This window comes from Hemitrygon akajei, chromosome 19 (genome assembly GCF_048418815.1).
Source record: "Hemitrygon akajei chromosome 19, sHemAka1.3, whole genome shotgun sequence".
Lineage (NCBI taxonomy): Eukaryota > Metazoa > Chordata > Chondrichthyes > Myliobatiformes > Dasyatidae > Hemitrygon > Hemitrygon akajei.
The window spans coordinates 68439359-68457572 of record NC_133142.1 but is presented as its reverse complement, the minus strand read 5'-3'; the positions used below and the strand labels follow the sequence as shown (position 1 = coordinate 68457572).

Genomic DNA, 18214 nt, shown 5'->3' with positions numbered 1-18214 from the left:
TTGTATTAGCAGCCAACTCAAAGGAGGAGAATGGAGCTTCACATGTTAGTATGCTCCTTAATCTGTTTCTGATTTTCCTGTAATATCTGTAAACAGATGTTCCATTTAGCCAAGTAAAAATAATTAACCAGTTCAAAAATGTAACTGTTGTTTAAGTTAAAATAGGAACTGCCAATCTTGTGTACATCCAGACAACTTAGCCATTCCTCCTTTAGATGACTGACATAGTACCAGAAGAAACCTCTATTTTCTGTGAGGAAACTGGACTTAAACCACTTATGAAAGACAGATAAGGAACTATCATGGATAAAAATATTTCTTTTTGGGTCAGACTCATGATAGAATTAGGATAGATTACTTATTTATTTTTAAAAATGGAGGGGAATGGTATAGATTACAACAAGGGATTTATCCATTGCTAGCCTACTGCACGTAATTGCAGTGAGACTTTTAACTTCAGGAGCCTCCAGAGTCAAAAAGAACTATTTCACTTAAAATAAATTTGGGGTGAATTACATTTAACTGAGTTCTATCACTTCATATTGTCAAATCTTTAAAAAAGAGGAAGGAGAAACACTAGTTTTATTCTGAAAGCCATTGGGAGAAATAAATCTATATGTTCATAAATTATATAACTTTGATGTTTATCTGACTGTTAACATTTTATAAATTTTATGTTAAAATTGGACTAATAAACAGTAGGAACAGTATACAAAGTACAGTTATTTAAATACAATTTAAAATTTTATTTTCTTAATACCCCTTAGGATCGACCATTATCTGCCAGGGAACGAAGGAGATTGAAACAATCTCGAGAGGAGTTTCCTTATTCAGGTATTTAGAATCAGAATCAAGTTTAATATCACTGGCATATGTTGTGAAATTTGTTGTTTTGAGGCAGTGTATTATAATACATAATAGTAAATAAATTACAATCAGAAATATATAAACATTAAATAAAGGTGCAAAAAGAGAGCAAAGAATATAGAAAAAACAAATAGACCATAGAATATAGGAGCAGAATTAGACCATTTGCCCCATCGAGTATGCTTTACCATTTCATCACGGCTGATCCATTTCGCTCTCAGCTCCAATCTCCTTCTTCACCCCTTATCCCTTCATGCCCTGACTAATCAAGAATTAGTCAGGGCATGACCTGCAACATTACCTCTTGGCTCTTAAACTCAATCCTATGGTTAATGAAGGTTAATGCACAGTATGCCTTCTTAACCACAGGGTCAACCTGTGTAGCAGCTTTGGGTGTCCTTTAGACTTGAACCCCAAAATCCCTCTGATCCTTCACGCTGCCAAGAGTCTTACACTTAATGCCATATTCTGCCATCATATTTGACCTACCAGAATGAACCACCTCACACTTGTCTGCGTTAATCTCCATCTGCCACTTCTCAGCCTAATTTTGCATCTTATCAGTGTCCGGCAGTAACCTCTGACAGCCCTCCACACTAACCACAATACTCCCAACCTTTGTGTCATCAGCAAATTTACTAACCCATCCCTCCACTTCCTCATCCAGGTCATTTATAAAATTCACGAAGAAAAGGGGTCCCAGAACAGATCCCTGAGGCACACCACTGGTCACTGACCTCCATGCAGAATATGACCCATTTACAACCGCTCTTTGCCCTCTGTGGGCAAGCCAGTTCTGGATCCACAAAACAATGTTTCCTTGGATCCCAAGGCTCCTTACTTGATTCTTGAAAGATGATTACTAATGCCTCTACAATCTCTTCAGCCACCTCTTTCAGGACCCTAGAGTATAGGCCATTTGGTCCAGGTGATTAATCTACCTTCAGACCTTTCAGTTTTTCAGGCACCTTTTCCCTAGTAATGCAACTTCACTCACTTCTACCCCTTGACACTTTCAAATATCTGGCATACTGCTGAAAATAGTGAATGCTGGGGAGGCTATTGCCCATGATAGATCTGGCTGAGTTTACAACTTTCTGCAGCTTTTTCTCAATCATGTGCAGTGGTCCCTGCATACCGGATGGTGATGAAACCAGTTAGAGTGCCCTCCACAGTAGATCTGTAGAAATTTGCGAAGGTCTTTGGTGACTTACCAAGTCTCCTCGCATTCCTAATGAAATATAGCTGCTGGAGTTGCCTTCTTTGTAACTTCAACAATATGTTGGACTCAGGATAGATCTTCAGAGATGTTGATGCCCAGAAATTTAAAACTACTCACTCATTCCACTGCCGATCTCTCGATACGGACTGACGTGTGTTCCTTCAACTTCCCCTTCCCGAAGTCCAGAATCAGTTCCTTGGTTGAAAGGCGTGGGGTTAATGATAAAGCAATTAATGGATAGTCAAATGATCAGAATTGGAGTGTCATAGGACTAGATGAAATTTCAGAAATGTATAGTCCATGTTACCTTACCCGTAGTAAGTATTCCAAAGATCTGAATGGTAGTTATCAACCCCTTCTCATCTGACACTTGCAGATTAACATTTGTTACATACCCCGTAACTGGGTCACTTACCAGCAAAGATAGAGAGGTCCGTTGAAGTCTGATGGTACTATTTTTAAAAGTCTTTATTTATAAAGGGGCACAAAAATAAGATTAATACAAACATTCAGATAATATACGTCGTCAATACTCAATCTAAAAGCGCGGGTATAGTAATAATCATCAATAAGAAATAGCTCTATGGCTTGTCTAGGGGATAATGTATTGTCTGATGGAAGTATAAAAGTCACGCAGTTCCTGCAGGCTTCAGCCTTTGGGGACCGCTGGGTTTTCACTTGTTGGAGAGAGAGAGAGATTTTTGAGAAAAGAAACTTGCCCGGGTCTTTTATGAGGCCAGTCCGTTGAGTCGGGGGAATTGGTTCCCCGTTGTTAGTTCAAAGTCGTTTTCCGTGGTACCAGCCACCAGTCCCCAGGCAAGGGAACCGAACACACGTGGCTTCCTTCAAATGGCTTCCCGCTATTACGGGATTGCTAGCATTTCTTCTGGTGCGTCTGAGGGGCCGTCTCTACCGCCCCTCTTTTATCTTGACTCGCAGGGTAGTAGATGTCAATCAGGTTGGGGGTGATGCAATCTCTCTCTCAACCAGCCCACTTTGCCCGAGGGCTTGCACGTAGCATAGTCCCCAATCCACAAATGTGTCTCCAAGAGACAATGGCCAATGTTGCGTTATTTTGCATCGCCGGGGAACGAGGCATTCGGCACGTCTCTCTCCCATTTCCTGGGTCCACTGACCCAACCCACTAGTGCTCTTGCGATTCTCACAAAGGAGGGGGCTGCGGGCATAACACATTCTATTAACTCTGATTTATCAAATACACTGACACTAATGGTGTATTTTTTCTTGCCAGTGTCCACATCAAGAAGAAACTCACATTGTGGAGCTTTAGAACCAAACTCTTGTGAAGAGAACCAAAACGTGAAAGCTATCCAATCCTTATCTGATGTAGCTATCCATCAGGGAAAGGTAATGTTTTGCTCATTACAACATATTGTAGTAGCAGTAGCAACAGAAGTGTACACTGCTGACATTTTAACTACATGATGTGGCATATTCATCACTCTACCATTGCCATCAAAGCATGGGGTCACACTTGGTTTAAGGAGACATGCCAGTATCAGCATCAGGCATACCAAAATATAAAGCACCAATCTGGTGAAGCTGATGGAGCATACTAAATAGCAAATCACATATGCAGTTGACATTTAACAGCTAATCGATTAGATTATAGCTCTGTAATCCTGCCATATCCATTTATGACTAGTAGTGGACAACTAAGAGAAGGAGGAGGTTCTGAGAACATCTGAACTTTGACAACAGCAGAGCCCATCATAGAGAAGGGTAAGGTGACTACATTTACAGGAAGGGCAGACAATTTCAGTGCTTGACTGATCAGGTCAAGGAGTTGGAGCTGGAGTTGGATGAACTCAGGATCATTCAGGAGGCTGAAGATATAGACGAGACTTGAGTTGGTCACACCCAGAGTACAGGCTTCGTTCAGTAGATGGGTGAGCACCAGGAGAAGTATGGGGATTAAGAAGTCAGTTCAGGGGTTCCCCTGCGGCCATTCTCCTCAGCAACAAGCATACCCCTTTGGATACTGTTGGGCATATGATCCATCAGATCACGGCAGCATCTACCAGGCCAGTGGCACAGTGGCCGGCTCTGAGTCTCAGCAGGAAAGAGTAAAGTCAGGCAGAGCAGTAGTGAATGGGTGTCTCGACAGACAGGAGATTCTGTGGCCGCAAAAGAGACAACAGGATGGTATGTCGCCTCCTGGGTGCTAGGGTCCATGATGTATCAGAGCAGCTGCAGGATATTCTCAAGGGGAAGGGGAGAGCAACCAGGGGTCGTGGTGAACATTGGCACTAATGAAATGGGTAGAAAAGGGGAAGAGGTCCTATGCAGTGAATATATAGAGTTAGAAAAGAGGCTGAAGAGAAGGACCTCCAAAGTTGTAATCTCCAGATTACTCCATGTCACGAGCTAATGCAGATAAGAAAGGGATGACAGCACAGATGAATGGCTACGGTGATGGTGCAGGGGACAGGGTTTGAATTTCTTTAGATCATTGGAACCTTTCAGGGGAAGGGGTGACTTGTACAAGAGGAATGGGTTGCACTTGAATTAGAGGAAAACCAATATTCTGGCTGGGATGTTTGCTGATGCTACTTGGGAGAGTTTAAACTAGTTTTGCAGGAGCTGGGAACTAGAGCTCCAGGTCAGTAAGGGAAGGAGCAGACCAGAAGGTAGATGTCAGGGAAAGTACCAAAAAGCAAAATTGGAATAACTGGTGTGATGGATCAGAGAGTCTGAAGAGTGTTTATTTTAATGCTTAGGAGTATTATGGTAAGAGTGATGAATTTAGAGCATTGGGTCTGCGCATGGAATTACTCTGTTGTACCCATTATTAGAATTTGGTTGAGTGGGGGACAAGAATGGGTGGGTGATTAATGTACCAGGTTTTTGAAGTTTTAGAAAAGTTTGAGGAGGAGTTAAAAGAACGGGTGGAGTTGCACTAGTAATCAGAGAAAATATCACAGCTGCACTCAGGAGAGACATAATGGAAGGGTCAGACACCAAGTCCATTTTAATGGAACTCAGAAGTAGGAAAGATAGGATTGTACAACAGATCCCCCAATAGCCACCGGGACACTGAGGAACAGATATGTAATCAGATTAAGGAAATGTGTAAAAATAATAGGATTTCAATGTCCCTAATATAAACTGGGACCTTCTTAGTGTAAGGGGTTTAAATGAGGCAGAATTTGTTAAAGTGTATCCAGGAAGGTTTCTTAAATCAATATTGTTACAGTCCAACAAGAGGAGGGGCCATTCTGGACCTAGAGTTGGGTAATGAGCCTGGCCAGGTGACTGACCTTTCAGTGGGTAAGCAGTTAGGCAGAAGTGACCACAACTCCTTAACTTTCAGGATAGCTATAGATAAGGATGGGTATTGTCCTTGTAGAGTTTAAAATTAGAGCAGGGCAAATTACGAGGACATTTGGCAGGAACTAAGGATACTTTAATTGGAAACACCTTTTCTCTAGCAAGTCTACATCAGAGATGTGTAAAGTGTTTAATGATCAATTGCACAGAGTACAGGAAAGGTATGTTCCTGTTAGAAGGAATGATAGGGATGGAAAAATAAGAGAACCTTGGAGGTCCAGAGAGGTGATGAACTTAGAAGAGAAAGGAAAAGTTTGTAAAGCTTCATATGTCAGGATAGAAAGAAGAACATAAGGAGTATAAAGAATCCAGAAAAGAACTAAAGAAGGGAATTAGGAAAGCTAGGAGGGGCCATGAAAAGTCCTCAGCAAGTAGGATTAAGGTGAATCCCAAGGCATTCTATATTCTATCAAGAGTTAAAAGGATAACTAAGGAGAGGGTGGGGCCACTCAAAGATAAAGGGGGAAACATTTGCTTGGATGCAGAGAATGTGAGTAAGGTACTCAGTCAGTGCTTCAGTATTTACCGAGAAAAAGGATATGGAGAATCATAAGATTAATGCTTGAGTGTAGGGTGTTTAGAGGTCAAGGAGAAGGAAGTGTTGGGCCTCCTTATGAGTATTAAGGTGGATAATTCCCCGGAGACTGATGGAATTTATCTCAGGTTATTGAAGGAGGCAAGGGATGAGACTGCTGGGCTTTTGGCCAGTATCTTTGTGTCCTTCTAACCACAGGCAAGGTCCCAGAGGATTGGCATGTGGCTAATGTTGTACCTTTATTTCAGAAGAGAACACGGGAAAATCCTGGGAACTGTGTACTGGAGTCTCATGTCAGTTGTCAGAAAATTGCTAGAGGAATTTCTTACGGATAGAATAAATGAGCATTTGGAAACCCATGGCCTAATTAGCCAGCATGACCTTGTGCGGGGCAAGTCATGCCTTACCAACTTCATTGGGTTTTTCGACAAGGTGATGAGAGAATTTGATGAGGTTAGGGCAGTGGATGTGTTTACCTAGATTTTTGTTCAACCAAGTCCCTAATGGGAGGTTAATCTAGAAGAATAAGATGCATGCGACATGCGGCAAATTATCTGTTTGGATTCAGAACTTGCTTGCACTTTGAAGACAGAGGGTAGTGGTTGAAGGGACTTATTCAATCTGGAGGTCTATAATTAGTGGAGTTCCACAGGGATCTGTGCTGGGACCTCTGCTGTTTGCAGTGTATATAAATGACCTAGATGAATATGTACATGGGTGGGTTAGTATATTTGTGAATGATTTTAACCCTGATAAATGTGAGGTGTTGCACCTCGGTAGGACAAATGCAAGGAGACACTACATTGTTAAGAGAAGGACTTTAACAGTGTTGTTGAGCAGAGAGATCTTGGGATCCATGTTCATAGCTCCTTGAAAATGACCACATGGGTCAATAAGGTGGCTGAGAAGGCTGATGGAATACTTGCTCTTATTAGTCGTGGCATTGAGTTCAAAAGTCAGGAGGTTTTGTTGCAACTTTATAAAACTCTGGTTAAGCCAAATCTGGAGTATTACATACAGTCCTGGTTACCCTGTATAGGAAGGATGTTGCGGCTTTGGAGAGGGTGCAGAAGAGGTTTACCAGGATACTGCCTGATTTAAAGGGCATGTGCTATCACGAGAAGCTGGATAAACTTGGGCTGAGTTCTCTAGAGCATCAGAGGCTGAGGTGATATCTGATAGAGGTTTACACGATTATGAGAGGCATAGATAGAGGAGACAGAGAGCAGCTGTTTCCCAGGATTGAAATGTCTAATTCTAGAGGGCATGCATTCAAAGTGAGAGGGGGTTGGTTCAAGGGGAATGTGAGAGGTAGGTTTGGTATGGTGGTATAGCAAAATATATTAGAGATGTTTGAACCGGCACATTGATGTAGGTAAGATGGAGGTATATAGACATGATGTAGGTAGGAGGGATTAGTGATTGATGTCTTTCATTTGCTTTTTCACTGGTTTGGCACAACATTGTGGTCTGAATGGCCTGTTCCTGTGCTGTACTCTTCTATGTTCTATGTAGAATATTTAAAGCAGCACTGAAGCAATTGCAGCCCCAGTGCCATCTTGGCTCCCTCCTGAGATCCCCACCATCAGTGAAGCCAGCGTACAGCCAATTCCATTCATTCTCATTCTTCAAATGTTTTCTGAAATGCATTTTTTGTTTTAGTTAGAAACAAGCAATCAGTAAACAGGCTCAATAAATTACCTCGGAAGAAAGAAGAGAGTGAAATTATTTCATGATTTGTTTTGATAGGCCATTTACCTATTATCTGTGAATAACCCATTGACAAGCATTTTAAAAGTAAGCATTTTAGCAATCATTACAAACTAAAATCAAACTTTATATTTCTAATAAACAAAACCTTCAAATTATTTGCCTCAGCAACATCTCTTTTCCTACCAATCACTCAGCTCTGGTTCTCTCCTCTGTATGCCACTTCGCTATACCCCACCTTGCACTTCCCTTTCTGCTACAGTTCCTGCAATTCACTGTATACTATTCTTTAGCTCAGAATCTTATACCTTTGTTAGTGTTAACCATCTGAACTATCGGATCTTAGCTAATCAATGCCAAGCATTGCTGAACCAGTCAATATACAGTGCTGTGCAAAAGCGTTAGGCACATATCTGCATAGTTAAGGTGTCTAAGAAACTCGCACAGCACAGTATTTGTCAACCTGAAGCAGAGAGCAAGGTCATGAACCTGATGGAAGCAAAGAATGTTGGGAGTGGAGAGGGTGGAGCACTGCGGGAGGGATGTGGGACAGATGACAAAGAAGGAGTGCCAGGGCGGTGGGGGGGGGGGGGTGCAAGGGTGCAGATACACCCAGCCCTTAGACACCAGGCAAGGTTATTTGATTCCAAAAAATTGGTTTATTGGTCATTACAGAGTGTCTCTCTGGTGCTTCCAGCTCCCTCCCTTATCCCTTCCTCTTTTCCCAACTATGATTCTCCTCTACCTGTCCCCTTCCTGCTCTCAGTCCACAATAGAGACCCATATCAGAATCAGGTTTATAATCACACACATATGTCATGATTTTTTTTTGCAGCAGTACAGTGCAATACATAAAATTATTACAGTACTGTCTTAGGCACCCTAGCTATATATATGTGCCTAAGACTTTTGCACAGTACTGTATGATAGAAAAGACCAAAGCTAAACTCTGTAATGCTTCATTGTAATATTTCATCTTGTGATAATGGTGCTTATTGACATTAATTGATCGGCTACAGAGGTTCATAAGATAATATAAAGAGAGAATTTTATTATTGCTTTCCAACATAGAGAATATATTTAAATAAGTCAATAACTGGAATAAATATTTTGAAACAAACTATTGAATAGTACTTATCGAGCTTCGTAGAAATAATGTTAAGCTTATTTGGAAAAGGAAATGGAAATTATAATCAAAGGAACCCCACTCATTTTGGAGTACATAGTACAATACAACTATCAACTTGTTTTTAATTGTACTTCTTTCAAATTGAAGGAAGAATACATATACGTGTAGATTTTCAGCTAATATATATTTTATACCATGCTTTTCCAGTGCATGAGTGAATTATCCCATCATCTTTCAGATGATGATGAGTATAGCTCTTCAGCCAGCTCAACTGATAGATCTGAGGGGGACTGCAAAGATGTGTGAGTATTTATGTTAACATTCAAGCAACAGACACAACATTATCTTTTGGTTTAACAACTACTTTCTCTATTCATGTTTAGTACACAAGGCAGCCGTTATCTTACCCAACATTCCCCCCCCCCCACAATAAAGAAGAAAATGAACATACCAACTAAATGAACAGAACTCAACACTTAAATTTTTCTCTTTCAATCTTTTTATTAATATTAATAATATGAACAAAATACAATTGATATTTTAATAAAGGAATTACAAACATACAAATTCCCATTGCACATGAAAGAATACATAAGCAATGATTACAGTATAAATGAGTTTTCCCAAAACATGAACCATACAGTATATGTATGAACAAGGTAAATCTAGGTATTTCATAATATATGATATAAAAAAACAGAAAAAAGAAAAAAAATGTTTGCAAAATTAACTAAACTACTAATCTAATAGCTAATAAAGAAGAAAAAAGAAGCAAAAAAAGAAAAAAAGAAAGAAAAACTAGAAAAAGAAAAAAAAAAGGACTGTTTATAATATCTCACAAGAATACATAATTATCAGTGTCGTCAACTCCGATCCTCTCAACATAAATAAGATTAAAGCTGGAAAATCAAATAAGCTTGGAACAGAGTCATATTACATCATATGAAAATATTGAATAAATGGTCTCCATATCTTTTCAAATTTAATAGAAGTATCGAATACACCACTTCTAATTTTTTCTAAATTTAAACATAACATAGTTTGAGAAAACCAATGAAATACAGTGGGAGGATTAATTTCCTTCCAATTCAACAAAATAGATCTTCTAGCCATCAGAGTGAGAAATGCAATCATTCGACAGGCAGAAGAAGATAAATGAAGTGAGTCCATCATTGGTAAACCAAAAATTGCGGTAATAGGATGGGGTTGTAAATCGATGTTCAATACCGCAGAGATAATATCAAAAATATCTTTCCAATATTTTTTCAAAAGCGGACATGACCAAAACATATGAGTTAAAGATGCGGTTTCAAATTGACATCTATCACAAATAGGATTTATATAAGAATAAAAATGAGCTAATTTATCCTTGGACATATGTACAACCTTAAATTGTATTAATGAATGTTTGGCACATATAGATGATGTATTAACTAATTGAAGAATTCTAACCCAATTCTCAATAGGAATATTAAGATTAAGCTCTCTTTCCCAATCATTTTTTGTCTTATAAAGGGGCTCTGAATGTATCTTCATAATTATATTATAAAATTTTGATATAAGCTCTTTTTGAAAAGGGTTTAATTCAAACAAACTCTCCAAAATATCTGAAGACACAAAATTTGGAAACGTAGGAAGTACCGTACTTAAAAAATGCCTAATCTGTAAATATCTAAAAAAATGAAATCTAGGCAAATTATATTTATTAGATAATTGCTCAAAAGACATAAAACAATTGTCCGAAAATAAATCAGAAAATCTTAGTAATCCCTTAGTTTTCCAAGCCGAAAAAGCTTGATCTATAATTGAAGGGTGGAAAAAGCAATTAGATACAATAGGAATATTTAAAACGAATTGAGTCAACCCGAAAAATTTCCGAAATTGAAACCATATACGTAAAGTATGTTTAACTATCGGGTTGTCAATTCGTTTCGGCAATTTAGAAAGAGCAAAAGGGAGAGAAGTCCCTAAAATAGAACCCAGAGCATAACCTGGTACTGATTTAATTTCCAAACTCACCCAATGAGGGCCAAAAGATCCATCCCAGTCTTTCAACCAACATAACAAATATCTAATATTAACTGCCCAATAATAAAATCTGAAATTAGGTAATGCCAACCCACCTTCCTTCTTTGTCTTCTGTAAGTATATTTTACCTAACCTGGGATTTTTATTCTGCCAGATATATATGAGGAAATTTTTGAATCAACATTAGTAAAAAAAGATTTTGGAATAAAAGTTGGTACCGCTTGAAAAATATATAAAAACTTAGGTAAAATAACCATCTTAATAGCATTAATCCTACCTATCAGAGATAAAGATAATGGTGACCACTTAGTAAACAAGCATTTAATCTGATCAATTAAGGGTAAAAAATTAAACCTAAATAATTCTTTATGGTTTTTTGTGATTTTAATCCCTAAGTAAATAAAAGAGTCATTAACTAATTTAAAAGGTAAATTTCCATAAATTGGGACCTGTCTATTCAAAGGAAACAATTCACTCTTATTAAGATTTAACTTATACCCAGAAAACTCACTAAATTGAGCCAACAATGATAGAACTGCTGGAATAGGTTTCTCATGGTTAGAAATGAATAATAATAAATCATCTGCATACGAAGATAACTTATGAATATCTGTCCCACGATTAATACCCGAAATATCCTGTGCTTCTCTGATGGCAATTGCCAAAGGTTCTAAAGCAATGTTAAATAGTAATGGGCTAAGAGGACAGCCTTGTCTAGTGCCCCGAAATAAACGAAAAAAGGGAGATCTTTGATTATTAGTAAACACCGAGGCTACTGGAGTGTGATAAATCAGTTTAATCCAGGAAATGAATGTCGGACTAAAATTAAACTTCTCCAGCACATAAAATAAGTAAGGCCATTCAACTCTATCAAATGCTTTCTCCGCATCTAATGAAATAACACATTCTGAAGTGCTACGTGAAGGAGTATAAACAATGTTCAGTAATCTCCTAACATTGAAAAAAGAATAGCGATTTTTAATAAAACCGGTTTGAACACTTAAATTTTTGTTTTATTATGAAAATTATGTTGCAATTACAACTTTCATTTTCATACTGCTTTTAATTTAGCAAAAAATCTAAGCACTTCATTAAAAGCATTACTTTTAAAAGAAACTGTCAAATGTATGCAAAGCCATATAAAAAGGAATAAGACCATAAGATATTGGAGCAGAATTAGGCCATGTGGCCCATTGAGTCTGCTCTGCCATTTCATCATGGCTGATCCATTTTTCCTGTAAGCCCCAGTCTCTTGCCTTCTCCCTTCGTGCACTGACCAATCAAGAATCAATCAACCTCTGCTTTAAATATTTAAATATTTGCCACAGCTGCCTGTGGCAAATAATTCCACAGATTCACCACTCCCTGGCTAAAGAAATTCCTCCTTATCTCTATTCTAAAAGAAAGCCCCTCTATTCTGAGGCTGTGTCCTCTAGTTTTAGACTGTCCCACCAAAGCATCCACTCTATCAAAGTCTTTCACCATTTAATAGGTTTCAATGAGGTTTCAATCTTCTGAATTCTAGTGAATACAGGCCCAGAACCATCAAACGCTCTTCATATGACAAGCCATTCAATCCTGGAATTATTTTCGTGGATCTCCTTTGAACCCGCTCCAGTTGCAGCACATCCTTTCTAACTTAGGGGCTCATAACTGCTCACAATACTCCCAAGTGAGGCATCGTAAGTGCTTTATAAAGTTTCAACATTACATCCTTGCTTTTATATTCTAGTCCTCTTGAAAGGAATGGTAACATTGCATTTGCCTTCATGGCCACTGACTCAACCTGCAAATTAATCTTAAGGGAATTCTGCACAAGGACTCCCAAGTCCCTTTGCACCTCAGTTTTTTTTTTTGTATTTTCTCTCCATTTAGAAAATAGTCAACACTTTCATTTCTTCTACCATAGTGTGTGACTATATACTTCTGCACACTATTTTATCTGCCATTTCTTTGCCCTTTCTCCTGAGGTGTCTAAGGCCTTCCGTAGTGCCTCTACTTCCTCAAAACTACCTGCCTTCCACCTATTTTCATATTGTCTGCAAACTTAGCAACAAAGCCATCAATTCTATATCCAAATCATTGACATAAATGGCAGATGGAATTCAACCCAGATAAGTGTGAAGTGGTTCATTTCGGTAGGTCAAACGTGAAGACAGAATATAATATTAATAGTAAGATTCTTGGCAGTGTGGAGGATCAGTGAGATCTTGGGATCCATGTCCATAGGATACTCAAAGCTGCTGAGCAGATTGACAGTGTGGTTAAGAAGGTATATGGTGTGTTGACCTCACCATATCCCGTGGGATTGAGTTCAAGAACCGTGAGGTAATGTTACAGCTATATAAGACCTTAGTTAGACCCTGTTTGGAGTTTGGTGTTCAGTCCTGGTCACCTCATTATAGGTAGGATGTGAATACTATAGAGAGTTTGCAGAGGAGATTTACAAAGATGTTGCCTGGATTGGAGAGCATGCTTTATGAGAATAGGTTGAGTGAACTCGGCCTTTTCTCCTTGGAGCAACAAAGGATGAGAGGTGACCTGACAGAGGTGTATAAGATAATGAGAGGCATTGATCATGTGGATAGCCAGAGCCTTTTTCCAAGGGCTGAAATGGCTGACACGAGGGGGCATAGTGCTTGGAAGTAGGTACAAGAGGGATGTCAGAAGTAGGTTTTTCACACAGACTGGTGGGTGTGTGGAATGCATTGCCAGCGACAGTGGTAGAGGCGAATACAATAGGGTATTTTAAGAGACTCTTAGATAGGTACGTGTAGTTTAGAAAAATAGGTTATGCGGTAGGGAAATTCTAGGCAGTTCCGAGAGTAGTTTACATAATCGGCACAACATTGTGGGCTGAAGGATCTGTAAAGTGCTGTAGATTCTCTATGTTCTATATAACATTAAAAAAATCTGTCAGAACACAGATCCCTGTGGAACACCACCAGTCACTGACAACTAACCCTAAAAGGCTCCCTTTATTCCCACTCTTTGCCTCTATCCAGTCAGTCACTATTTTATCCATTCTAGAATATTTACTGTAACACCGTAGGCTTGTAGCTTGTTGAGCAGCCTTATGTATGGCACCTTGTCAAAGCCTTGTGAAAATCCAGGTACACATCATCAACTGATTCTCCTTTGTCTATCCTGCTTCTTATTTCTTCAATGAATTCCAACAGATTTGTCAGCAAGATTTTTCACTTGAGGAAACCATGCTGTCTACAGCCTATTTTATCATGTGCCCCCCAAGTACCCTGCGACCTCATCTTTAATAGTCAACTCCAACATCTTCCCAACCACTGAGGTCAGACTAACTAGCCTATAGTTTTGTTTCTTCTGCCTTTCTTCCTTCTTGAAGAGTGAATTAGAGCAAATGACCAAAAAGCTTGTCAGCTTATTTATGAGCATTTAACAGAGGAAGAAGAGGTAGAGAGACTGCACAGTTCCAGAGAGTAAATTCGAGAGATTTGGGATTGCTTGGTATCCAAAAGCGGAGTAATTAAATTTGGAGATAATCCAAAGGGTGGAGTTTGAGAAAAACAGATATCTTAAATGTTTTAGAGTGGAAGATCATGACAAACAGAGGGAGCGGCAAGCCCAATGTTAAATAGGAATTAATGTAAATTGGGATATGAGATACAGTGCTTCAATTATTTTAAATCTTTACATTTGTCAGGTTAAGAGATAACAAAGGCATAGAGTGAATCAGTTAACAGAAATACTTGTTGCTTTAAAGGTAGCAGCAGACAATTACACAATTAGATTGTTGTATTTGAGTCTTCTGTACTAGTGAGGGAAATGTTTGATATACTGAAAGAATAAAGTGTAAATACTACATTAAAGGAGTGTTGGAAGACAATTTTCACCAAAATACTTTGCATTTCATGGGAGCTTCAAAATGATACAAGATCTTAAAAAGTTTTTTTGTGAAGATGGGCTGTGAGGGGCAATGTTTGCATTTCAAAGCACAGTGTGAGATTGATGTTGAAAATATCAACATCCATACATTGTGGAGCAAAGAATAAAAAAAAGTGTGTGTTTGCTATTGCTGACTGAGTGATGACCTTGCATAGGTTCTGAACAATAGAAATATTAAACTAAATGAAACCTTCAAGCTAAACTAATTACTTTTGCTTCTATAATTCAGCTAAAAAGTTTAAAGTAGATTCATCATTTGAAATAATATTTTATTGATGACGCAAGTAAATGCTCAAGCAAGAAATCACAGCTGTATAAATGAACAAACGTTTTATTTTACTTAACTGTTTCCTCCCATGTTTTACAAATAGCAATGTCAGTTTGTCTTGGCCAATGTTTGAGTGAGTAGGTATATTTATAGGCACATCTCTTACTCTTTCTTTCTTTCTTTTTAAATCTTTTTATTAATTTTTAAGCAAACATAAATGAAACATGAATACAAAGAGTTTGAGAGTACATAGTTAATAGTTTAAGTAGACATTCAGGTATATAATAATCAATATATATAACCTCCCAAACTCATAGTATTTATGAACAAATGAAATAAAAAGAAAAAAAAACAAAAAAGAGAGGGAAAAAAAAACACTAACCAACATGAGCCATTGCATAATGTCAGATATATACAGTAGTGCCAATAACTCCGAACCTCCATCCAAATAATTAAGGATAATAAAAGTGAGGTTTAGGAAAAGACAATTTAACTCATATGAAAATGTTGAATAAATGGTCTCCAAGTTTCTTCAAATTTAATTGAAGGATCAAAAACAACACTTCTAATTTTTTCTAAGCTCAAACAAGAGATAGTTTGAGAAAACCACTGAAATATAGTTGGAGGATTAATTTCTTTCCAATTCAATAAAATAGATCTTCTAGCCATTAATGTAACAAATGCAATAATTCGTCGAGATGAGGAGGATAAACGACTATTATCCACCATTGGTAAACCGAAAATTGCAGTAATAGGATGCGGTTGGAAATTGATATTCAGACCTATTGAAATAATACTGAAAATATCTTTCCAATAATTTTGCAAACAAGGGCAAGACCAAAACATATGTGTCAATGAAGCAACATCAGAATGACATCTGTCACAGGTTGGATTAACATAAGAATAAAATCGAGCAAGTTTATCCTTAGACATATGAGCTCTGTGTACAACCTTAAATTGTATTAGGGCATGTTTAGCACAAATAGAAGACGAATTGACTAATAGTAAAATTTTCTCCCACTGCTCAGTGGATATAAGACAATGAAGTTCTTTTTCCCATTCCTTCTTAATTTTTTCTGATACTTCTGGCTGTATTTTCATGATCATATTATAAATGACAGCTACTAAACCCTCTTGACAAGGATTCAGAGCTAAAATTCCAATGGACATAGTTTCGGAAAAGACTAACTCATTATACAAAAAATTTCTAACTTGCAAATATCTAAAAAAATGAGTTTTAGGTAAATGATATTTATTAGATAGCTGTTCAAAGGACATAAAGCTATCATCCAAAAACAAATCACGAAAACATGTTATACCTTTTGCTTTCCATAAAAGAAAAGCTTGATCCATAAAAGAGGGCCAAAAAAAGAAGTTAGATATTATAGGGCTTGATAAAATGAACTTATTCAAACCAAAAAATTTACGAAATTGAAACCAAATTCGCAATGTATATTTGACTATAGGATTAGTTATTTGTTTATTCAATTTAGATAAAGAAAAAGGAAGTGAAAATCCTAAAATTGAAAACAATGAAAACTCTTGTACAGATTTACATTCCAAATTTACCCATTGTGGGCAAGCAGCTATAGTCAATTCTTGTGTCCAAAATATTAAATATCGTATATTAACTGCCCAATAGTAAAATCTCAGGTTTGGCAAAGTCAAACCGCCCTCTTTCTTAGGCTTCTGTAAATATTTTTTGCCTAGTCTAGGATTTTTATTCTGCCACAGATAAGAAGATATTTTGGAGTCGATAATATCAAAAAAAGATTTAGGAATAAAAATTGGTAATGCTTGAAATAAATATTAAGAATTTGGGTAATACCATCATCTTAATAGCATTAATTCGACCAACCAATGACAAAGATAATGGAGACCACCTGGTAGCAAGTTGCTTAATTTGGTCAATTAAAGGTAAAAAATTAACTTTAAATAAATCTTTATGTTTTTTAGTAATTTTAATACCCAATTAAGTAAAATAATCTGTAACAACTTTAAATGGTAAATGTTTATAAATTGGAACTTGCATATTTAATGGAAATAATTCACTCTTATTAAAATTCAATTTATAACCAGAAAAGTTACTAAACTGAGCAAGCAAGGATGAAATAGCAGGAATAGATCTCTCAGGGTCAGATATGTATAGTAACAAATCATCAGCATATAATGATAACTTATACGTCCCCTCCCCATGAGTAATACCCAAAATATTAGGTGATTCACGAATGGCTATAGCCAAAGGTTCCAAAGCAATGTCAAACAGTAAAGGACTTAAAGGACAACCTTGCCTTGTACCACGGAATAACTGAAAAAAAGGAGATCTTTGATTATTGGTAAAGACCGAAGCCAAGGGTTTATAGTATATTAATTTAATCCATGATATAAATTTTGAACTAAAATTAAAATGCTGCAACGTATTAAATAAATATGGCCATTCAACTCTATCAAATACTTTTTCAGCATCTAAGGAAATGACACATTCTGGTATTTTGGGTGAAGGGATATAAATAATATTAATTAATTTTCTAATGTTAAAAGATGAATAGCGATTATTAATAAATGTAGTCTGATCTTCAGAAATAATTTGAGGTAATATATTTTCTAATCTAGTAGCCAAAATTTTACTAAAAATCTTAAAATCCGTATTCAGCAAGGATATAGGCCGATAGGTTGCACATTCAATAAGGTCTTTATCTTTTTTAAGAATTAAAGAAATAGAGGCTTCATAAAAAGATTGTGGCAATTTGCCTATAATTAACACATCTTTAAAAATTTTACAAAGCCAAGGAGAAAGTATAGAGGAAAAGAATTTAAAAAATTCTGCAGTATAACCATCTGGACCAGAAGCTTTACCGGAATTCATTGAAAAATAGCCTTTTTTATTTCAGTTTCCGTAATAGGTGTATCTAGGAATACACTATCCTCTACTGTTAATTTTGGAATATTCAATTTCCTTAAAAATTCACCTATTATAGAAGAATCCTCAACAAATTCTGATTGATATAAGGAATTATAAAAATCTTGAAAGGCTTTATTTATCTCTTTATGGTCGATTGTCAGAGTGCCATCTTGTTTACGAATCCTAGTAATCTGTCATTTAACCAAAGCAGTTTTCAATTGATTAGCCAATAATTTGCCAGACTTATCTCCATGTACATAAAACTGGGTTCTAGATTTAATTAA

General features: G+C 37.1%; 1 protein-coding gene across 3 annotated transcripts in view; it reads left to right on the top strand.

Moving 5' to 3' along the window:
• The window catches only part of nek4 (NIMA-related kinase 4), a 63529-nt gene that overhangs the window by 36653 nt on the left and 8662 nt on the right, over positions 1-18214 (top strand). For all 3 annotated transcript variants that reach the window (XM_073072719.1, XM_073072717.1, XM_073072718.1), the window contains 3 exons: positions 768-834; positions 3342-3457; positions 9022-9116. In XM_073072719.1, coding sequence (XP_072928820.1) covers positions 768-834; positions 3342-3457; positions 9022-9116 — 278 coding nt within the window. The remainder of the gene's footprint in view (positions 1-767; positions 835-3341; positions 3458-9021; positions 9117-18214) is intronic.